At 35.3% G+C, this 24,713-nt stretch overlaps 3 protein-coding genes across 3 annotated transcripts in view; 1 reads left to right on the top strand and 2 right to left on the bottom strand.

The window, feature by feature from the left end:
• IntS2 (integrator complex subunit 2) overlaps positions 1-16,537 on the bottom strand; it is a 186,632-nt gene extending 170,095 nt beyond the window's left edge. Inside the window, exon 1 of the mRNA XM_073978852.1 lies at positions 16,515-16,537. Coding sequence (XP_073834953.1) covers positions 16,515-16,522 — 8 coding nt within the window. The 5' untranslated portion in view covers positions 16,523-16,537. The remainder of the gene's footprint in view (positions 1-16,514) is intronic.
• SrpRalpha (signal recognition particle receptor alpha) lies at positions 681-2,982 on the top strand. The gene is made up of 3 exons (XM_073978855.1): positions 681-935; positions 1,007-1,657; positions 1,720-2,982. The coding sequence occupies exons 1-3, from the start codon at positions 819-821 to the stop codon at positions 2,791-2,793; spliced, it is 1,842 nt and encodes a 613-aa protein (XP_073834956.1). The 5' UTR covers positions 681-818; the 3' UTR covers positions 2,794-2,982.
• On the bottom strand, positions 2,898-9,268 carry Remo (Remoulade). Its single transcript, XM_073978851.1, has 4 exons — positions 8,778-9,268; positions 8,487-8,705; positions 8,104-8,314; positions 2,898-8,035 (listed from the first exon to the last, which is right to left on the bottom strand). The coding sequence occupies exons 1-4, from the start codon at positions 8,993-8,995 to the stop codon at positions 3,359-3,361; spliced, it is 5,325 nt and encodes a 1,774-aa protein (XP_073834952.1). The 5' UTR covers positions 8,996-9,268; the 3' UTR covers positions 2,898-3,358.
• Positions 16,538-24,713: the final 8,176 nt, after the last annotated feature.

Here is a 24,713-nt window from a genome sequence, read left to right as displayed (position 1 = left end):
CACAAATTATAAAAATTGTCCATTAATTTTAGTCGTGATTGGGTTTAATTCCTCTGCTATGCATTTTAAGCCACCAACAATTGATTTTGATCCATCATTCAAAGAGTTTTTTATATTGTCCTTCCACTCGAGTTCAGATTTCGAAATCTCGCAAAAAAATTTCGGCGCTATGTAGTTTAAACTCAAATTTAAAATATCAATACGAATTGAATTTTATTCGCCTTGTTTACAAATTTTGACATATGTATTATGTTACCAACAATTGTAGTCTGGTATTTCTACCACGCTCACTCCCAATATAAATCTTAAACTGCGTTTGCATTAGAATTTTTGCCGGCCTAAACGACGTTTGCACTGGAACTTTTCGCCGGGTTAACCTTCTTTATGGGTATTTATTTGACGTTTGCGCTATGGAATTGACATCTGAAACCCAGTGGTTTATTAAATCCGGTTAAGTGCAAACGAGGTATTATATAAAAGCCGATTTAAACATACTACTAATACTTGGTTTACATTTACGAAATCAACTTACAATTCCTTTGCGTATACGTCGAATGAAAGCTAATCTGAAATCCATTTCATTTCATTTGACGTTTAAGCAATGGAATTGACAGTTGAAATCGAGTGGAATTCGTAAATGTAAACTTACTAGAAAATGTGTCTTTTGTAAACTGAAGATAAACACAAAATTTCCAAAAACAATAACAACTTGACGAGTCGCCATAGTACTTATGTGACTTGGTTCGTGGTTCGACTGTCAAATACTCGCTAGTGACGTGTACAGATTTATTTTTGTTTTGCGGGAATATTTTGGTGTCATGTTAGATTTTGTGGTAATTTTTAGCAAAGGTGGCATAGTATTGTGGAATTGCAATGCAACTGGCGAAAATGTGACCCCATGCATAAACAGTCTCATACGTAGCGTTATATTGGAAGTAAGTATATTTCTCTGGAAAAAAGTCTATTTAAAACTCGTCATTCATGGATACAAAATTTCATTGTAAAGGAACGCAGCACAGAATCTAAATATTTTGAAGAAGACAACTTGGCTCTGCAATTCAAGTTGGACAATGAGTTGGAATTGGTATTTGCGGTCGTGTACCAGAAAATCATTAAGTTGACTTACGTTGACAACTTTCTAATTGAACTGCAACAAGCTTTCAAAGACAAATTTGGAGATCAATTGTCGTCGGCTCAAAGGTTTGCTGTTAAATATGAATTCGAACGAGAGTTCCGTGCCACCTTGGCAGCTGCTGAGAACTCAGCCAAACAAAGTAGCAAAGCCCCCAAAACTATGCGTTCATTCAACGAGTCCTTAAAGTCAAAGAAAACCGTGGCTTCGTTGATTGAAAATCCCAATGAAAACAAAGCTAAAGAACAAACTAAAAAACAAGTAAATATTATGGAAAGCCCTAAACCAGTCGTCGAGGAAAAGGGCGTTTCAAATGCTGACATAATTATGGAGAACCGTAAAAAATTGATGGGGAAAATGGCTGGTAAGAAGAGTCCTCCTGAGAATAAGAACAAGGGAGAAAAAGAAAAGGCTGGAAAGAAACCAAGGGTCTGGGACTTGGGTGGAAACTCAAAAGATGCGGTGGTTCTTGATCGTTCTAAAGATCAACCTGAAGATGTACAGTACAGAAATATACAAAACGATGTAAGTATTATCAGAATGCTCAGTTCGCGTAGTAGATTTCTACCATGATGTTTTTATTGCAGATTGTTGGCACCATGCATGGTAGCATTCGCGACCTGGAAGTAGAAAGCGACGACGAAGAAGAAACTGAAGATAATGAGGTCATGCAATATTCAAGATCGGATAAGAAGAAATCAGGATTGTTATCTTACTTCAAAGGCTTCGTGGGTGGAAAAACTTTATCTCGTGCAGATCTTCAACCAGCTTTGGAAAAAATGCGTGATCATCTTATATCGAAAAACGTTGCGTCTGATATCGCATACAAACTCTGCGATTCTGTGTGTACAAGTTTGGAAGGCAAATCGGTTGGTACGTTTGATTCGGTTGCTACAATGGTTAAAGAGGCCTTGAGCACATCCCTGGTACGTATCTTATCACCAAAGCGCCGTGTTGATATCATACGTGATGCGCTAGAGGCCAAGAGAAACAACCGACCCTATACTATTATTTTCTGTGGTGTCAATGGTGTTGGCAAATCGACCAATTTGGCAAAAATATGTTTTTGGTTAATAGAGAACGATTTTAATGTCTTGATTGCGGCTTGTGATACCTTCCGTGCAGGCGCTGTAGAACAATTGAGAACACATACACGACATTTGAATGCCCTACATCCGGCGGAGAAGCATGGAGGTCGCACTATGGTTCAACTTTACGAAAAAGGCTATGGTAAGGATGCCGCTGGAATTGCAATGGAGGCTATCAAATTCGCCAGCGACACACGCGTTGACGTCGTTCTAGTTGATACAGCGGGACGTATGCAGGACAACGAACCACTTATGCGCTCCTTGGCTAAGCTGATAAAAGTAAACGACCCTGATCTTGTGCTTTTTGTTGGTGAAGCATTGGTCGGCAATGAAGCCGTAGACCAATTGGTGAAATTCAATCAATCATTAGCTGACTATTCCTCCGATGAAAATCCTCACATTATTGACGGTATTGTACTGACAAAGTTTGACACCATTGACGACAAAGTAGGAGCTGCCATATCGATGACCTATATTACAGGTCAACCCATCGTTTTTGTTGGAACTGGTCAAACATATTCAGACTTAAAAGCGATCAACGTAAATGCTGTTGTACACTCTCTTATGAAGTAGGAAGATATCTGTTTTTTACCTATTCTCAACACTTTGATTTTGTGTGCGTGTTTTCTTTTTGTTTTCTATGCCTGCTCCACATTCTTGATTAGCATTATGTTAAATTTGTGAACTATTTTTACATTTATTATAAAAATCTTACAACTATAAATACATATTTTCTTAAAAAATATAAAACAATCTTAAAAATGGTTCGTTGTTTTTTCTATATGCAATCTTAATAATAGGCATAAAAAGATGACATATCTTGATTTGGATAAAAAGAAATATGAAGATGAGAGGAAATAGTGTGTATGTGTTTCTTGCAACTATACAAAGAAAGTGTGATGTAAATAATTATATGCACATAATAATACTAATATAAATAAACTTACTAAACTAATGCACAATCACTTAAAAATTACGAAACTTGCAATTATCTTGCCGCTAGGCTTCAGTACATAGGACATACATTCATTCTTATTTATGTATGTTGATATATAAATTCAAAAGTTGAGATACAATGGATGAGTATATTGTATGTATGCAAATACTTCTACGTTTATGAGGTGTGAATGCGACGACTTCAGCTGGCAGCATTCCTTGTCGTTTTGGGATCTATATAAGAGATAACACTACTCTGGCTGCTGTCAGTCGCATTCTCTGGCACTAAGGCTGGTGGCAAAAATGGTATTGTATTTTGCGAGTCTTCGTTTATATCTATTTTGGCATTTGTGGCTAGTCCATCAATAATGTTACTTTTTGAGTTTGTTGAAATGTCACACTCACTTTCATGGGCATTGTCAACAGACCTTGGGTTTTCAGCCTCGGGGCTACAACGACGTTTAATTGCTTCATACAATTCATCAATAGAAGTATTGATAGGATCAACCTGGTCCGGATGGTCAAGTTCATGATCGACATCCAGGTGGTGTTCGTGGTTAAAATTAGTGGCACCAAAAGCCATGTACTCGTCCTCAAAGTCATTTAAGCAGCCCATATCGGTTTCACTAGCATTTGAGGATTGATAGCGGAAATCATCCGTTAAGGTCAAGTCATTGTCCACTTGCGGAGCATACAGCCCATGGCTACGTATGCTTATTTCCGAGTTCTGATAATTCAAATCACTTTCATTTGTTGGACTGGCTGATCTGGTGCAAGAACCAATGCCACCGATATGAAAAGGTTCGACGACATTAGACTCCTCCCTCTCGTTCGATGTGCCATTGTCTGCTACATACTCTTGTGGCGGTTTTGGCTGACACACAGACAAAGAAATCGATGACATACTCTTCTCTCTTGTATTGTGAGATTCACAGAATGACGGACAACGCGAAGGATTTACTGCACTAAGGGAAGTATGTGTCAAAATGTTCTCGGAAGCATAATTAGTGCCATTTTTATCAATGTTGGTACTAAGGCTACACCTTGATTTGACATCGCCTTCATAGATGACATCCAAATTGTTTAGGGATTTAGAGTGTTTTGCTTGATTACTGCAACGTATGAGTACAGAACCGAAATCGTCTTCTACATCGATTCTATTGGTTATTTGCAAGGAATTTGAAACATAGATTTCATCTCGTTGTAACGTCGGTTCTTGACAAGCATTGCCTTCTTCATCGCTACTTGTTACTTCGTTCAAATTGGGAAGAGCAGTGTTTGGAGACGGCGAAGGCAGGCCTAAGCTGTTCATGGCCTCCTTGTCTTCATTATCCAAAAGCAGAGAAGTCGTATGTTGTACATTGTCTTCGGCTTTTGTAGGTAAAAGCATTTTATTCGGTGTCGAGGTTGCTGGCACCTTGGAAAACGAATTATTAAATATATTATTTGACAAAGGCTTGATTTGGTTCGCCGGTTTGGTATTTTCATAGAGAGGAACATTTTCACCATCATGTGAGCTGCTATCGATTTCCTCTAATTCCTCATGGTGCTCCTCCAACGGCTTAAGCGATCGCGGCTTGACTTTGTGGACTTCGTGCTGTGGTACCATTGTCTCGTTGACATTTGTATAGATATTCATCGATAAAATTGTAGCGCGTTTCCTTAGAGAATTGTCATTATGGTTGCCAATTGAACCAGCAGGTACAAAGAAGCCATCATCTTCAAAATTTGCCAATGGATGATTTACAGAGTTGCTGTTCTTGTAGCCCATATTATAGTCCGGTTTATAGTTTAGATTGGTATTGTTTACTTTGCCTACTCCACTGCTCAGCAACTTCAATGTCATTGCATTGTGTCGTCTGGAATATATATTTGCACTACCAGTTGTCGATGAGCCATCACTCATTGTATCGGCACCATGTCCTCCTGTTCCGCCGCCATATTCGCAGCGATCCTTCTGTCGTTGCAGTTCGAAATTATTTCTCTTGGCTAATCGTTTTTGCTTCTTAAAAAACTTCCGAGCTACATTTATTTGATTTGGGTTGTAGAAAATTTCGGCACTGGGAATGTCGTGTGACATAACGCCAATTCCCGCAATATGTTGGTTATTTATTATTGTTGCAGGCGGCGGTGGTGCTGATGACGTTGATACGCTCAATAGATGCTGAGTTGTACCATCAATGTTTCCATTGCGAATACTGCCGGTGCGATGTTTTGAACACTGAGAATTAGAACGTGAAGCTCCCGAGTTATTACCGCCATCGTATGAAGGTTTGTACGCCAACACACTATTTGCAACGGGTGCAACACCCTCGTTGTAGTTGCTGGCATCATAGCCATCATTAGGCAATTTTCCACAGCATGGATTCTGAGCCCACTGCTGGCGAGTGTCATTCCTTGTTAGTGTGAAGAAGAGTAATGTAAATACGCCTAGAACACAGCATGAAATGTTAAATATCACACAATACATATGACCCGAATCATGTTCTGCTTCAGAGGAGTACATAACAAATCCCAAAGCAGAAAGCCAGGACGTTATATAGAGTATCAAGAATATTAAATGTGCCCTTAGATGCGACAAATTTGATCTTTCGAAATCATCTACTATGCTGCTGGCTGCCGTATTGCTAGTTAGGCTTGTGTATTGATCAATGTTAAGAGACTTTGTGGTGGCATTGGTACGACGTGTTTGATTTCCCGGGGCGGTTGAATCGAGCCAATCCATATCGATATTTTCCGTGGCCTGTGTATTGTCCGAAAACTGATGATTTTGCATCATATTAGCAACGGAATTTCGATGATTTAGTTGATAGTATATAGTCAGGAATAGTATTGAAAGAAATATGAGCAGAATGCCCCCTGGAACAAGAATAGCGTTCATAGCAGAGGCATTATGAAGGAAGCAATACGAATAAGCAGAGTATTCATTAATGTTCACAGCTCCACTTATGCCACATATCATTAGAGCAATTCCCCAACCAACTAGATAAATACCCATAATTGGCTTCCGTAATCGTGCATCTTTAGGTACATCAGAGTCGATGACACGATGGTGTTTAGATAGACGTTTATACATAGTGCTTAAGCTTACACACAGCCACAAAAGTATGCACAACGATAAGTAGTGGATCAGTATTCCGATTACACGACAATTGTCCTGACGTTCTGTCTGATATATTCCCAGAGAGAACACAAGGCAGAGCAACGCCAAGGCCACCCATGTGTTGATGAAAGTGTGACGCTGTTGGCGGTTAATGCGAATCGCTCTACCAAACACCACAAATGTTACTATGTTGATGGTCAAGCATATGAAAAGTACAGAGGTACCAATATATATTGGATAAGGGAGGAAGCGAAACCTTGCTCCTGCGTCGTCGCTCTTAAAGTCATTTAAGTACTGTTTATCTTGAAGTATTCCAAAATAACCCAATCGTTTGCAAGAAAACATGAGCAAGCCACGATGAAGGTACAATTGTTGACAAACCGTTGGAGTCCACCTTTTTTCCTGTGGGTCCCACCATGCTGGTATTGGTTTGCTTTTATCATTATGATATGGATGGACTCTTAGTATAACTGCAATTTGATGTTTATCCTCTATATCTGTAAGGGCTTCTATACTTAAGTCACTGTCTTCATCATCACTCACGATTTTGGCACCAATTATAGGAGACGACAGTATTTTGTTATCGTCGCTTGACAAATAAGGCAACAAGTTGGCGTTTCGAAAGACTGCCACCATAAGTTTTATATTTCGGTTAATGGATGTTCTATTGTCAAACAAAGAATTGACTGGTATTTCAATGGCAGCGTCGATGTATTTCTCAAACGATGGAAATGAATCGTTCGAAGTGCTACATTCAAACGAAGATGATGAACTGAGTGTCTCCATCGATACACATGATATTCCCGAAAAGGACTCCGGTCGTACTGTAAAATAGTCGACATAAAAACTTCGGGGCAATGAAATTATGTCGTCCTTTAGGACATGCGTATCGTCTTGTATGTGAGATTCTACCAGCCTGGACGCCGCCTCCACACATCCAAGAAGTTTAAGACCACTTTCATGTTCGCGTTGTGCTTCGTAAAATGTTTTTGAAGGCAATGATATTAACTGCGACACAATGTCCAGCAGTAAGTAAGCTAATTCTTTTTGATATTTTATGAAATCAAGATATTTGACCAAAGTTCGGGCAACGAACTCAAGGTCTATTGGGTCTTGAATGCGCCGTAAATTTGAGGAGGTGTGGGTAAAATTGTGTACGCTTCTTGCAATTTCAAGCACGTTGGCTTTATTTAAATTGAGATCCATTTTAGCAAACTGCTCCAGAAGCCTTGTTGTTCGGCTAACATATGAACAGGCACTCGTATTCAGATCAATCCAATTTCCCGAATCATCACAGTGATATGAGGCCATTTGTCCACTATTGGATTCTTCAACACAATCCTGTACAACAGTCTGTCCACGCACTGTCTGAGGCCAATGATAATTTCCTTTGTTGCTTTTAACATCTACCGCTGGACAATATAAAGTATTTTTGGCAATCACTATTACCGATATTGCATGCGAGAGGTTGGCTTGTTGTGATCTAAGAGTACAATCAAATGTTCCAGTGTGATTCTTTCTGACACTTGCCACACGCAGAACTGAGTTCAATATTCCCGAATCCGTCGTATGCTTACTTTCCAGAAATACGTCGTTAAAAACTTTCGCCGGATCTCTGTACACTATATCCTCAGTAGAATTTTGATGGTGTATTTTATCAGACCAACCCCAAAATACGTGTGCTTTAATGGGAAGGTCCTCTGATTCCCGATGTCCCCCAATAGCTACTCGCGGTGCTCTACACTTTAATATCAGTTCGTCTCCTTCAAAGACCACCTATAATATAAAACAAATGAACGATAACACATTTCATCATTATTAATACATTTTCTCTTAATAATCACTTGGTTATGCTTCGGTATGAACTCCAACAGGGGTTGCAATGGTGATTCACAGTACAAATCCACACCCACTTTCAACTTCTTTAAATAAATGCCTTTAAAATCGTCCGACTCACATCTAGGGGCTGGTTGTAACTTTACGAATCGTGTGTTTGACCAGTTCACAAGCCACATTAAATCACAGTCACAGGCCAGTGGGTTAAACGATATGTCTCTGAATAGTAACAGAATAAAATTATAAGTATGGGATTTGTACTTGATTATAAACGATAGCTATCTATATAGATCTATAGACCGACAAAAATCTCCCAAAAATCGATTTTCTTTCGATTTTTCTTTTCAGAATTTATGTATGGATGTACTTACAATAGTATGGATGTACTTACAATATTTTTAAGTTTTTTAAATGATCAAACGATCCAGGATATATGTGAGCAATTGAATTATTTGCCAAACGCAATCGTTCCAAGCTTTCAAAAGCATCGCCAAATGTTGTTTTGTCGATTGTTTTCAACATATTTCCCGACAAGTCTAATCGTTTCAATTCTGTCAAGTTGCGGAAACTATTTTTGTCAATTGTGGTGATTCCATTTTTGCTCATATCTCTAAAACAAACGAAAAAAAGGAATTCTCAACATCGTCCTTATATCCAACAGGAGACAGGAACAGATACGAACAATATTACCACATTGGGAGCGTCTTCCTCAAAAGTTAAATTTTGCCATGTCCAACTCCATACACTATCATCATTGTTTAGATCACAACGTACCTTTAAGAAGTTCTTGGATGTCGTTGTATTACAAATACATTTTTCAGGACATTTTGCATTTACGATGAGAAGACTTTGAAGCAATAATGACCAACGCAACACCAATAGTGTCGATAATCTAAACATCGTTTAACCTCTCTGTGTCCCAGTCTCATTACCTAATTATTAATTTTATTATTTTTTCTATTCACAAAACATATTATTTATTGTTTATGAAGTTTTAAGTTTTAGGAATGAAGCCACTAGGGATACACAAATCGAATTTCAGTACGTTCAAAAAAAGACTTCGACTTTTGGTTATGAAGAAAATTGACTATCGACTTTCTCGTATTAAACAAAGGAATATCTAGTAGGTAGTCGTATCAGCTTAAATGTTTGTATTGCTTGGTTTACATTGGGCTTCGTTTCGGGATTTCGTAGGTATTTCGCGCGAAATCAAACAAAATTTATCATGATTTCGAGTACAAAAATGAAATCATCTATGCTCTGTTCCTTTACGTACCTGAGGTTACCATTTCTTATGCTTCGTTTACATTTACGAAATCCACTCGATTTCAAATGTCAAATCCATAGGTTAAACGTCAAATGAAATCCAGATGAGATTTCATTTGACGTTTGAGCTATGGAATTGACAGTTGAAATCGAGTGGATTTCGTAAATGCAAACTTAGCATTACCATTTTTAACCTGCAAAGCGTTCCTTTACTTTAAAAAGCACGCAATTTATATGGGAGCAGTTCACCACTTTTACCATTTTTTGCCACTGTTACCATTTTTAAAAGTAAAGGAACAGACCACTCATTTCGTGATTTCAGCGAAATCAACATCGAAATCACAGTACTCATGATATACAACCCTGTTTTTGCCTAAAAATGTACCAAAAGTTGCAACACTTTTCACGCTGCACAATAAACAAGGTAGACGACGTATTTTTTTTTTTTTCGAACGTTCCCACGCCTCACTTTCCCACCCCTGCCGACCGAAAGGGCGACCTCCCTTTTACGTAGGGATCGCGTACACACCATGATCCGCATCATGATTGGGTATGAGAGGGAAATTGAAAACCAGCTACAGAATTTACTTCATCAGCTAGTTAGTTACTTACTAATACATTTTTATATACTATTCATTTAAAAATAAAATTATGTTAGATTTTATAAGGTCAAGGCTCATGCCAAAGTCTACATTACAATACATGGAATTAAAATCTACACACATTTTGTTAATAGGATCTCCCATAGAGTAATTCGTGCGGTGGAAATCTCTAAATAAGGGTTGATAGTTTCTAATTGTTCTACAAGGAACATTTATTCTAATAGATGATATTAAGAAATCCGAGGGAATATTACCCATTAAAATTTTATGCACCATCATAGTGTTTAACATTGTGCGTCTACTTTTTAATGTAGGTAATCGAATTAATTTTAACCTGCTTGTGTATGAAGGCAAGACAAAATCGTTATTCCAATGTAAACCTCTCAGTGCAAAAAGCAAAAATTGTTTCTGCACTGATTCAATTTTATCAGAATACATTGCGTATTGAGGGTCCCATACAACAGAACCATATTCTAATATAGGTCTTACAAGTGACGTAAATAGTTGTTTTGTTATATAGGTATCTGAAAATTCTTTGGCCCATCTTTTTATAAATCCTAAAACTCCATGCGCTTTATTAACAATAGAAATTACATGATTATTAAATTTTAATTTTCGATCCATCAAAAGGACAAGATCAACAAATGATGCTACAGTTAATAATTGAGAACCGTTAATATTGTATTGCCTTATTAAAGAAGAAGATCTGGAAAAACACATATGTTAACATTTTTTTAAGTTTAAGTCCATACAGTTGATTTTACACCATTGAAAAAGGCTATTTAAATCACTCTGGAGAAGATCAGCTTGCTTTTCCGATTTATGAGTAATGAATAGCTTGACATCATCAGCGTACATTAGCAATCTAGAATGCATTATTGAGTTTGGCAAGTCATTTATAAATAAAAGAAAGAGAACCGGTCCGAGGTGACTTCCTTGCGGAACACCCGATGGCACGTCAATCGATTTTGAGACACATCCATCAAACAAAACTGTTTGTGATCTATTTTGTAAATAAGAAGATATCCATCTTACTAAATTAGTATTAAAGCCCATATAATCTAATTTATACAACAAAAGCCAATGGTTAACCCTATCAAATGCTTTGCTGAAATCTGTATATATTGTGTCAGTTTGATTATGCCGAACAAATCCTTTTATTACATTCGATGTGAATTCTATAAGGTTTGTTATGGTTGAAAGACCACTACGAAAACCATGCTGATATGGACTTAGCATGGGTTGAATTTTATGGGTAATTACAGAAGTAATTAATTTTTCGAACAATTTTGGAATTGCACTTAATTTTGCAATTCCTCTATAATTGGATACATTAGTCAGACTGCCTGACTTATGTAAAGGTACAATATAAGACTTTTTCCATATTGCGGGGAAATGACCGAATTTAAGGGAATAGTTAAACAATAGAGTTAAAGGGGTTGACAATGCAACTGAACAATGCTTCAGAATTAAACTAGGTATTCCATCGCGACCTGGACTTTTAATGGGTTTCAAACATCGCAGACTTTTGGAAACGTCTTGGTATTGTAAGAAAGGCATGTAAATTTCATCAATCTGAGATAATTTATAAGGATATGTACCTCTAATTTGGCAAGATGCACTTGAATAAGTTGTAGCAAAAAATTCTGCAAAACATTCAGCAATATCTGTGTTTTTAGTAAATTCTTGATTATTGAATTTCAATAAAGAGGGCTTAGAAGGTGTTTTTCTTTTTAAATTAACAAAGTCATAGAAGGACTTAGGATTGGACTTAAAATTTTCTTTAATCTTGTTAAGGTACTCATTATATGATCTACGAGATTCTAGCGTATACTTAGACCTAGCTACAGAATAATTGGCGTAGTCAATTGAAGAACCTGACTTTTTATATTTACGAAAAAGTTTATTTTTGGAATTTTTTATAGTTGATAACTGTAGAGGCGCTTGTGATGTATTTCCGTTTCCTTAATTGTGTTCGTTTTCGCTTCAACGCATACATAGACATTTGAAGGTAATGCAGTTTATGTTACCAAAGTCATCCATAAGATATGCTTTAGATAGCTGAATTTGGTTGGAAATAGATAATTGAGCCTAATTGTTCTTGGTTATAGTTTTGTTTCTTTCTTTGGTAGACATTTTGGAGATCGTTGTAATTCGTGCTCTTATTTATTGAATATTGATTTTTATGCCATTGGAATATTTCCGAGGATAGAAATAGAGGGTGTCAGGAGGCCATCTTCCTCATTTTTGCTTGGTCATTTAACAGTGAAAGTCTTGTGCATTGTGTTCATTGAATTTTTGAATAAATGTTCATCTGTTTGAAGCTCTGTTGTTGACAAACCGAGATAATAATTGATTTTATTTGAAATTAATGAGCGTCACCTTTTCATATGAACAAGCTTAATTGATAAACGTGTAAGTGGAGTTTGAAATACATGGGAATATACATGTTATAAAGAAAGTATAATTTCCTAGTGATTCCCAAGCTGAATTCTTTTGTTTTGCTTCTGCCAACTTGACTGCCGTTTCGTTGGAGTGCATACTCATCTTGATGTGCTAAATTCTGATCAAATTGCAATTACAAATTACACAGAGTTTGATTGTTGCAAATCCTTTTGATAACCTCTGTATGTGCATACTTTGTGTATGTGCATGAGCATTGATGTACCCTATTTGGCCGCTGTTTGGATTGGTTTTGTGTTGACAAGGTGAATATCGTAAATTGGACTCTCTCAAATGTATATTTCTCATTGTAATAATTTCCAGTTTTGTCATTAGATCAGTCAATACCCTTCGCAACACTAATAACAAGTTGGATAGTGAGTTCTCGCAGCCAAGATAATTCTGCATGATTCAGTACAGTCGTGGTTTTCTGTGTGGTCGCCCAACTTGTAATTCTAATTTCGTGGAGCTCGATTCATACCGGGAAAACACCCTTAAAGTTGTGTTCTGAAGGAGCAGATTTAATTTGCAGTGTCAAGTGTCCGCAGTGGAAGATGAAAACCTGGCGTATTTTTACTGGGAAAAAATTAATATCCTCAACAGTTCATCATTGCTAAATTGTTATTTTATAATTTCTGGCTAGTTAAGGTAGTGTGTGTGTACGAAAGAACTTCCATTTAGTGAAAGAAGAGGAAGAGAGCAAGCGATACTATAAATTCCGATAATCCAAATGCAAATATACAAGCAGAATCGATTGTGGTATTTGAACAAAAGTAAGAATTGTCCAGAAAATATTAATGGGTACTTTACACGATATGTATTTTACATATGGGTTGTCACTTTTTATATACAAAATGTATACGCAAAGTGACAATCCATATGTAAAATACATATCGTGTAAAGTACCCATAAGAGTTCAAACATTATATGCCTTGAAGTATATTTTTTGTGCGTATATCAAGCTAACCTCAAAAAGCGTCATCATTATATTCACCAGGCATCTACCAATGAAAGGCCTTTCATCGAGGGAGCCCGAATAACGTAAGTTAATATTGTTCTCTTAATACTCATTTTTTTATTGCGGGACAATCAATTTACTTCTCCTTTGTTTTGGTCTCAAATAATTTGGAAAGACTTGGTTTCTTTTACCGACACTAATCTAGTACCGTTATTCTATGAGAGAGATTGATTGTTCCCCAAAATAATTATTAATTTTGTTCAAACTACATATATATAAAAAACTTAAATTATTTTGTTGGTTAAGTTGAAATTATTTGCATTATCCTTTTCCCTGAAAGAAGGTTGACATTTTCTTTTTGAATGCTGCCATTGTATTTTTATAGGCATTACCAACCTGCGGTATGCTGTTGATGGCAACAGTTTGAAATTCATTGCCATAGTCCAGAGTGCATTCGAACAGAAACTGTTATACCTAGTGTTATTATCAAATTTGCTCTGAGAATTGGGTCGCCCATAATCTCTAAACATAGCTGTTTTTTTGTTCTCCCTTTGGAACTTATTTTGTCTAGTCTTTTTGTTCTTTTCCACCATTTATTTTTGTTCCAAGTCGTTGATACATTTTTACCAGGTCATTGACCTAGCTTAAGCACCAGCTGTTACAGTTTTACAGTCACCTCTAGAATTCTGTGCTGAAACGTACACACATATTCTTCTATTGAATATTAGTTAATCCTAGCTCTATATATATTTTTGTATTATGTTTAAAATTAGGAAGATGATTATTTTTAATTTGGCTGATTATAATTCAAAATCTACATCATCTTGAACAATCACCATATTTACCGTATAAGGTTAAAAATGTTATTTTTTGTAATTTAGTCATTAAATCAAAAATGAACTGAATATCTACTTTTGTTTGACTTAACAAGGGACCAAGGGTCGGTGTAAGGGGGTACGGAATATGGGTTACCTTGGAATGTACAGTGGGCACCCGGTAACATGGTTGGGTGGGCAGTCGTTTGTGCAACTTCATCAGCACAACGCAAATCAAGCTTTAAAGAATTAAAAATGTTTCCATCTTCTCATCTAGAAACAAATGCACGCTTTAATAATCTATTAAAATGTTTACTGTAGCAAATCTCCCACAGACTGTGGTAAGATCCCAATCCCACCGACGAGCTATAAGGCCGAGTATATGAGCATGCCACCGCCACTTTATTCTGTGCTAGGAGTTGTACGAGGCTCATTCATGACCTCGTAAGGGGAAAAAATCTTTTGTTGCATGCTACATAACTCAGGAGTAATCCATGGAAATTTATAAGAATTTGTGACTTTAATAGTTGGAATACATTCAAGCATAAATTTATTTATGATCTCATAGAATTTGTTAATTTTAATATCAAGATCAATATCACTGCTGCAAAGACATACCGATGTCCAGTTAACAGAAGAAATAAGAGAATTGAGTTTCCGAAAATCTATTTTTTTATAATTAAGGACAGTTTTTAACACTTTGGACTGATTTTCCCCAAAGGAATGATTATGGGTCATGGTTATACATAATGAGGGATGATGAATATCTTCAGGAATAGAAATTGGTGGAATTCTAATTATTTCAAAATATTGAGTAACATTTACAAATGCTAAATCAAGGATTCTATCGTAACTATTCAGTATATTGAAGATTGAGGTCACAAAATCGACTAACAATTTCGAATGTATCTTGATTAGCATTCGCCCGGGATGTTAGTGGTGTTAGAGCTTCAGAATCTGGTAATAAGAGCCATTTAACAGAGGGCATATTAAAATCGCCCAGAACCAAAATTCGATCGGTTTAATTCATATTTCCAACGATTGAACTGATTGCGGATATATGTTTTTTATATATGTCAAGTTGAGAAGAAGGAGGAATATAGGAACAAGTTATAAATAATTTAAAATTGCCTAGTTCAATGGATATACTTAAAAATTCAATATCAGGAATATTATTTATTTCAATTAAATTAGTAGAATAAGAGGAGTCAACTGCAATAAGGTCTCCACCACCTTTTTTAGCAACACGATCATTTCTGAATATTTGATATTTCGGACATAAAACTTCACTATTTAATACAGCTTTTTTTAACCAAGTTTCAGATAAAACAATTACATCATAATTAAAACCGAAGCTATCAGTATATAAGCGACTTAATTTTGTATTTAAACCCCTTACATTCTGATAGCATATAGAAATAGAATTTTTTAGTTTTTTGAAACTGTAGCTGTTCGCGGAGGCAAATGTGCTAACTTGTCGTTTCTTTCCACAAATTCTTTTATAAAAGCATTTACAGGCCAAAATTCTCTCGATATAATTTGATTAAATATTGACTGATTAGTAACAATCCTGAAAGAAGATCTACTTTCCGAAAATGCTGAACGAAGCTTGTAACATTTAAGAAAGTAATCTCCTTGAATACTTGATCTTATATAATCATAAATTTCGTCAGCCGTCGTTTCGGGAGGTAACCTTGAAGCAAATACCATTTTCATAGCTGGAGGCATAGATAATGATCTTTGCACAGGTTGTTGGTTATGGCCTACATTGGCAGATGAGCCCCTTGAAGAGACAACAGGCAAGGATGTTGCCAACTCCTGAATACCTTGAGCAGATTGTGACGTCTTTTCAAGACTAGCACCACCAGTACTCATTAACTCAGGAGATGCTACAACCTCCTTTAACTGCTTTCTTACTTCCAAAGGCTTATCCATCACAACATTGGCGTATAACTGAGCACGACCAGATTCAGTTGTATCAGAAATATTAACTGGATCCGATTGTACTACAGTATCCCGAGAAACACTAGGTTTACGACTAGAAACAGTTTTACCTGTACTCTTTTTCGTCGACCTTTTGCGTTTCTGCGCGATAACCGATGGTGACGATGCAAATTCGTCCAAATCCAGATATTTGCTAAACAAATTTGAAACTTTATCAAAACGGGAACAAATTATGGAAAGTTCCCCTTTAATTGAAACTAGTTCGGAATGTAGATTCTTTGCAAAATTGTAAAAATCAGCAGAGATTTTTCTACAATTGGGACAGCACCAACGAATTCCATCATTTTCTTTAATTATGTCAGTAACTATTACTCTCATACGAGCACACTTACAATGCCATTGATCTAAACAAAACCAACATGTAACACAAACTTCACTATCATCACGAATATTACATATTTCGTATGAACAGACCATGTTAACTATATTTCAGTTTACTAATAAGTTAAAATTTTTTGGAGATTTTGTAGCTGAATTTCTTAATCCTTTAATTAAAAAAAGCAATCTTTGGCAACTCTGTTTTGATATGATAACCAAGCTGTTACAACAACACAATAAGCTAATGTAACAGAATATATGCACAAAACGAAATAGCCAATTAGACAAATTCAACACAAAAAAGCAGCTTATTAGCACAAATGTAATTAATAACACTTCACCAATTAGCACAATATTTAGACAATAAGTTATTTAATAATTTTAATAAACTTTTAATAACGTATACACGCTAATTTAATTAAAAATTGATTTTTTTTAAAAAATGCACAGAGCACACAAAAAAAATTTAACAACAAAATGTGTAAACAAAGTAAAAAAAATTAAATTACTTTGTTACAATGTTAATTTTTCATAGTGTTCCTGTACTCTTTTCATGGTAAAATTAGCAAATGAGCGAAATATCAAAAAATACTTTCCTATACAAATGTGTCCAAATAGTGCGGAAACTGAAAAATGGCAAAAATTGCAAAAACTCTAGAAGAAATGTCAAAATCAACGTATCATCCAATCAGATGCCAGCAAACAAGCTGCTAGTTTCTACTCGCCAAAATTTGTATAGCAGAAAATCATGGAATAATAAATTAGAGATAGGCCAGGCATGAAAATCACTGAAAAATACAACGTCAAATGACATGGAGCTATGTCCCGGGCCACACTACAGTAATTTCACTGAAATTTTGATATGAAATTATGCGTCTCTAGATCGACGTCCTTAGTAGAGTAAAATCATAAAATTGCTGTAGTGGGGAATTCGATTTAAGAATACCTAATTTCATTTAATTTTTTTTATGAAATTAGGTCTGTTCGATAGCTCAAAAGTTTTTACAAATTTGTACAAAATGCTGTTCGATAACAAACTTGCTCAGTAAAAGAGAAATGATAGGTACTTGCAAGTAGTTGCAAGAACTTGCAAATACTTTTTACTTGCGAAGTTATCGAACAGATCTATTTACGCTAGTGTGGACCGGGACTATATAAAGGTAGATGTATATGCATATTTAGTCGGTTTTACAAAAGCATATGAAATTTAGAACTTCACTATTGATTTTAAAAGTACCAAAGAGAGTAATAGAGTTACATTAGCACGAAAAACAGGTTTTAGGGCTGTTTCGTCATTTATATGCTAAATCACGCAACATTTTGCATTATTTACCATACAAAAATAAATGACGATAGCTGCGTCATTTATTCTAAACAACGCACGAAAACAGCATACTATTATACGCAACCCTCCTTTTTCGTCATAAACTACCAAAAAATGCAACTGTTTTATGATGTCTTTGTTTGTTTGGGTTGTAAAAAAACAAAAATACTCAAACGGTGACAAAAGTGTAAATAAATGGTTAAAAAACTTGCAAAATTTATATTTTTTTAATTTTGAATTAAGTCAAGTTATTTGGTAAACATTAGTGTTGTAAAATTCTTATTGTTCGGAATTAAAATTATTGTGTGCGTGTGTATGTGTTATTGTATCCGTGTGTATGTTCGATTGTGTGCGTAGGCAAATGACGCAAAAAACAGATGTAAATACACTTCATTTGTTTCTAGGATTTCGTGAAACGAAATCATTGAATTTGCATATGTAAATTGAACTTAATGCTTGGTTTACATTTACGAAATCCACTCGATTTCAACTGTCAATTTCATTGCTTAAACGTCAAATAAAATCCAATGGATTTCGGATGAGTTTTTATTTGACGTATACGCAAAGGAATTGACAGTTGAAATCGAGTGGATTTCGTAAACGTAAACCAAGCATAAGCGTTAAAATAGCAAAATTTGTACCCAAACCTTAAGACAGCGAAATCAAAAAATGCCATTCTCTTATCTTCTACTTGAAAAGTTTGGCTGATCATTTCAGCTAGAAATTTTACAATATTTGCAATTATTTCCGTTCCCGTACTTTTAGAATATATTTCAATAAATGTCAATACTTGACAAATCGTTCATTCGCAAGTATTACTGCATATTAAAAAAATCAACAATTTTATTTAGCCACGCGAATAAAATTTCTTGTCCTTGTTTTCAATTTTAAGATATAAGCTCTGTTCCAGAACTAAAAAGTTTTTACAATTTTTACCACTTTTACACATTCTGCGTTCCCGTACACAAAATTTATATGAAAATCGTTTACGACTTTTGCAACTTTTACGACTTTTACCACTTTATAAAGTACGGGAACAGGCCAATAGTGTTAAGCAGTTTTTTGTTGGATCAATTCACCGATACATCTACCTTAACAATTGCATAATGTCAACTAGAGTTGTACAATCTAGTTCATTTGAAAGATCTAGTTCAATAGTTCAGCTCTTTTAACCGAACTAGTTCAGTAATCTAGTTCATAGTTCACTATCCAGTTCAATCATTCGGATCAGAATCGTTCACCGGCTCTTAATCGTTCGTTTGATGAAGACGCAAACCTACACCAAATAGAAACAAACAGTTGAATAATGTAATTTAACTACTCCAGAACAAAAATATTATATTTACATAGTTTTATTCCATTCATAAAGAAAGATTAACTTGGTATTAATTTAAGAAAAAACGTCCTTCATTTAGGTGGCTGGCAAAAAATCGTATGTGGTGTGTGGAAATTGTCATTTCGAAAAAGCTTTGAGCGTTGTGTGCGTTTCTTCTTTTTATTTTTTCTATCCAAAACAAGGCACTTCAATAGGTATTGGATTCGACATATTGGAATATGTTATATCTCTATGTTTCTGTAGAAATCTTAATTTTCGAGCAGCTATTCCATGTACTTTGATCCAAAACGTAAACAAACTCATCACATTACGAAGGCATCACTTAAAACAGACGACGGCGTCACTTTGCATTTGTAAACGACATGTTGAACTAGATTGTGAATCGTTCGTTCGTTGATCGTACGACGTACGGTCGCAGACTGATTATAGTTCAGTGAACTATAATGAACTATATCGACTGATCTAGTTCATACGCTCTTTTCAATGAATCGTTCAATTGAACTAGTTCGTTCATGAACTATACAACCCTAATGTCAACAACAGTAAAAAATGTCAACCCTGCTTTTGACAGACTAGGCCAAAACAAGAAATGTGGCCTACCTTAAACATTATTGCCATGGTACAATAATACAGGTAGCATTATCATGCCAGCTGATGGTAACATAATATGTCAAGTGCATTGAATTAATGTCAAATTTTGACACCTTATGTTACCAACAACTGCCGATGCGGCTACCTGTCTATTTGTACCATGATTATTGCAAAGACATAAATTCAACAAGATAAGACATTTTTTTGCTATCATTCTTCAGTGAATGGCTTTTGCATTTAACATAATGTTATATATTGCGCCTAACATTTTTTTCTTTTATACATTTTTACGTATTTAACCGAATTTACCGATCCAAATTACATAGAATTATTCTTGAGTAGATCCTTGAATTCATAAATTTTGTTTCTGATACCATTACATGAAATGTTCCTCCTTGGTTGCGATTTTGAATTAACTGCAACCTGTTAAGGGTAATGTTTCTATACAAAGTTTCGTAAACATTTGTTTGTTGCATGCATTTTGTCTAGTCTTAGTTGTATTAATGTCTTTGATGGCAGAAAATGTTATTCTGCTCCATTTTAGTTTAAAGAGTGCAAGTTTAGTACGGCAACGCATTTCTACCACAAAACGGGGGAAAAATAGTGCAAGTAGTGTTCTGGACGTGTTTTATTCAAACTCCCATAAAATACTCTTTATTTCGTTAAAAACGTTAATCCGCCACCAAAAAACTCACCAACAAAATATAATACACATACATTTCGTGTGTTGCCTTATTTGTGAATTAAATCATATATATGGTCTGTTCCTTTACTTTTAAAAGTGGTAAAACCTGAAAAAGTAGTAAATGTTGTAAACTGCTCCCATATGAATTGAATGGTGTCTGAAGTAAAGGAACGCTTTTCGAGCAAAAAGTGGTAAAACTTGAAGATTCTTGCACGTAAAGGAACAGAGCTATAGTTTTTAACATACAAATTAATAAAACAAAAGTCTGCGCTTAATACTATGTTTACATTTACGAAATCCACTCGATTTCAACTGTCAATTCCATAGCTCAAACGTCAATTGAAATCTCATCTGAAATCCATTGGATTTCATTTGACGTTTAACATATGAATTTGACAGTTGAAATCGAGTGGATTTCGTAAATGTAAACCAAGCATAAGATAGGCAGTACGCTGTTTCCTTATAAGACATTACTTAAATCAACTCAATTCTAAACCACACTTGGTCTGTTCCTTTACTTTTGAAAATGGTAAAACCGGCAAAAGTAGCTAAAGCTGTGAAGTGCTCTCATATGAATTGTGTGGGGTCAGAAGTAAAGGAACGCGTTTCGAGTAAAAAGTAGTAAAACTTGAAGATTCTTGCACGTAAAGGAACAGGGCTACTGTGCGTCATCTACAAACTAAATTCAAATTTACCTTCGCCTAAAAGTAGACTGATAATTGTTATCAATTAATTTTAACGGCCAATTAGACACTATCGTGTTAAATAAAACAGAAATAAAAACGTTACACTTTAAATGATGGTCGTGTGAATGTACTTCGTATATATACTCTTCAAAACTTTAATATATTCAATCTTGCACTCTGTGTCAGGAAAAATTGTGCAATTGTTTGCAGATAGTCTTTTTCAAATCAAATCAAAAACGATCCTTTGTTGTTACTTTTTAATTTAAAATATAAAAAAACTTGTTATTCAATATGCAAGGACAAAACGATGCTGACGTTACTCAAGATAATCTAAATATTGATAACGACATGATTACTTGTGACCCCAGGGCTCCTAAGAGAGATAGAGAAAGTCTTTAGCTTTGTTCCTTTTGAGGGTTTGAACATATGTCATATCAATATGTATGAAGCTTAGAGGTAGTTTACACTATCTATCAATGTCATATGACGCGAAATAAAAACATTCCATAACTACCCATGCAGGCAATGTAGAGACGTAATTTCATTACATTTGTGCTGGTGTGGACGCACAAAGTAAATGGCGTAAGGAAAGTCCCCAATATTGCACATATTAGCGACTATATAATGATGAAAAATTTCATGTCATATGACATTTACATATAGTGTAAACTACCCCTTAGACGGTTTTTCAATTCCTCGAGTAGTGCATCAAACCTAATAATGTCCTATCTGCATAAACGGTACCAATCTGTAAACGTTGAGGATACAATATCAAAACCCTTACTAGTATCAAAGGGAGTGCCGCAGGGCTCAATTATAGGACCGCTGCTATTCTTATTGTACGCTAACGATTTACCCTCTCAATTAATCCACAGTAATATTGTCATGTACGCGGATGATGTCCAAATATTTCTGAGAGATTCTGTTGAAAATGTTAGCAATTGCATTACTAAACTTAATGAAGACCTTTCCAAAGTATTCAACTGGGCCACTGCAAATGGATTACTCCTAAACCCTCAAAAATCCAAGTGTTTAGTAATTCATAAGAAAAAAAGACTTACATATTTTACAAGAGCCTGATATCTTCATTAACCAGGAGAGAATTGCCGTTGTTACTAGCGCGAAAAACCTGGGTGTTGTTTTCAACAGCTGGCTTACTTGAACGAATCATGTTAATGTTACTGTTGGACTAACATACGCAAAGCTGCGCACACTATGGGCTACGCACTTTTCCACTCCATTTAATATCCGATTGCTTTTAGCTAAAACTTATCTAGTTCCAGGACTTATCTATGGCTGCGAGCTATTTTCCAACTGTGATGCATTAAGTCAACGCAAAATAAACGTTGCATTCAACAATATTACACGTTATGTTTACGGCTTTAAGAAATCACAACACGTTTCGTCTTTTGCCAACTCAATTTATGGTTGCACCTTTAGCAGATATCTCGGAATAAGGTCACTAATATTTTTGCACAAAATTATTAATAAGCAAAAACCGAAAAATCTCTTTGACAAACTAATATTTGCCCGGTCTAATAGAGGAAATATATTAAAACCCGTCAGAACGCGGAGTCCAGGATTAGAATGTCACTTTTATATTTATACAATACGTCTTTGGAATACTCTACCACATGAGATTCAAAGCACCAGCAACGCGTTTGTCTGATGATCTTTAGTTTATTCCACAGTTAAATAATTGCATTTTATATGAGTTTGTCCATTTTGTATAACTTTTCTCTTTTAACAGTTTTTAACATTTTCTTTACATTCAATTTTTTCACCTTTTGTATTTTAAGTTGGATATTTCATAGCATAAATAATCCTGCACTTTAATTATAAGATGTATTTCTTGTTGTGTAGGTACTCAATAAATAAATAAATTAAAATAAATAAATAAGTGGGTTTGTTTACAATACCATTTTTGAGCATTTTATAAAAAAATGAATGAAGAATTTTTTCACATAATCAGGTTGTGGATTAGGGCTATAACCAAAAAAAATACCACCACATAGCCGTGTAGAGCATGGAAAACTATTATGAAATACGGCGTCAATTTTTCTCTATCGCGAAAAAAGTTTCCGCACCAAATGCATTGAAGTTCAGTAATGCATTTTTTAATATTAGCTGTAATGACAACATATTTGCTTTTAATTAAAATTTTTATTTTTTTGTAATCTAATTTAAAATCATTATCAAAGCGTTCTGGACCAATTTGTTCTCAAATCGCGCCATTTCGGAGCATATTAGGAACTTTTGATACTATTGCAATGTTTGCTTTTTCTTTATAAACTCGTGAATTTTACGTTTATATTTTTTGTAGCTACCGGACAAAAGAGTATGGGGTCATTTGCAACGAAGTCGCGAAAGTTACAGGCTGTTTTTGTTGACTTTGCCTGACGAATTCTGCATTTAAGGTACTTCTTACAAAGTTTAGCGTTTACAAGATTCCTAAAATCACTATGCTGAAAATTCCGTCGATATACTTCTTGTCCTTGAATAAATTTGATTTCTCTAGCTCTCTTACTATAATTAAGTGCCCTTCTCTCATAAGCTTGAGTCATGTTCTTGGCAATGGTATGACTGATCAGATTTCTGCGATCTTCCTGAGTAACGACTTGTATATCAGAACCTTCTAGTGCCTGTAGTCGACGGATTAACTGATATGCACTACCATGTGTAATCATATTCTGTCCAAATAAGGCAAAATATGGTGTCATACCAGTAGTTGCGTGAACTGAGGATCTAAGTGCGCATTCTATTTCAGAAAGATGAACATCCCAATCGCGCTGATCTTCATCCAAATATGCTCTAATGGCAGCTAATATCGACTGGTTAACCCTTTCGGAAGAATTAGCCTGTGGTGCATATACGGCAGTCTTCATATGTCTGATACCAAAGGAAGAAACCATTTCCGAAAACTCTTTGGATATAAATTGTTGACCATTGTCTGAGAATACGATCTCAGGAACCCCGAATTTGTGAAAAACCTCAGAAACTAAAAACCGACAAACATTCTTTGAATTAGCTTTGGACATGGCTTTTAGGAAAACAAATTTTGAATAATGATCTAGAACGATGAAGATGAACGAATTGCCAGACTTGGATCGAGTATAGGGTCCTAAAAAATCTATGTATACTTTTTGAAAAGGCCTCACAAATTTCACTTCTTTTCCTATTACTGGCTGGCTAATTTGATTATATGGTTTGCATTCTTTGCATGTCTGACATTCGCGTACAAAATTCCTGACATCAGTTGTCATACGTGGCCAATAAAAATATTCTCGAATTCTTGCTAACGTTTTATGAAAACCTCCATTACTAACTGTCGGTGGATTATGTGCTCTAGCTGTTACGTCTTTCACTAACGCATTGGGTACCCAAATCTTCAATGCTAAATCTTCGCAAACATTGTCACCATTATAAACCGCTGTACGTTTATAAACCAAACCATCTATCACCATAAGATCTGGTAATTGATCCTTATTATCTTCAACTGTTTTAGCTATGCCTCGGTATTCTTCATCCTTAAAGTGTTCAGAGTCTAGATCTATTAATGCGTTCATTTCTGTAGTGATAGCTTCAATGTCA

This window comes from Musca autumnalis, unplaced genomic scaffold, assembly GCF_047663935.1.
Source record: "Musca autumnalis isolate F117 unplaced genomic scaffold, ASM4766393v1 scaffold_3, whole genome shotgun sequence".
In the NCBI taxonomy this organism is placed as follows: Eukaryota; Metazoa; Arthropoda; class Insecta; order Diptera; family Muscidae; genus Musca; species Musca autumnalis.
The sequence above is the reverse complement of the archived record's forward strand: the minus strand, read 5'-3'. Positions and strand labels throughout refer to the sequence as shown.

Excerpts from the sequence above, each read along its gene's own strand:
- SrpRalpha (XM_073978855.1), top strand. The coding sequence starts at position 819 with ATGTTAGATTTTGTGGTAATTTTTAGCAAAGGTGGCATAGTATTGTGG. Across the intron at positions 936-1,006 it reads TACGTAGCGTTATATTGGAA|GAACGCAGCACAGAATCTAA; the intron begins GTAAGTATATTT and ends TTCATTGTAAAG. Across the intron at positions 1,658-1,719 it reads ACAGAAATATACAAAACGAT|ATTGTTGGCACCATGCATGG; the intron begins GTAAGTATTATC and ends TTTTTATTGCAG.
- Remo (XM_073978851.1), bottom strand. The coding sequence starts at position 8,995 with ATGTTTAGATTATCGACACTATTGGTGTTGCGTTGGTCATTATTGCTT. Across the intron at positions 8,315-8,486 it reads TTAAAAAACTTAAAAATATT|AGACATATCGTTTAACCCAC; the intron begins GTAAGTACATCC and ends GTTACTATTCAG. Across the intron at positions 8,036-8,103 it reads TCATACCGAAGCATAACCAA|GTGGTCTTTGAAGGAGACGA; the intron begins GTGATTATTAAG and ends TTTATATTATAG.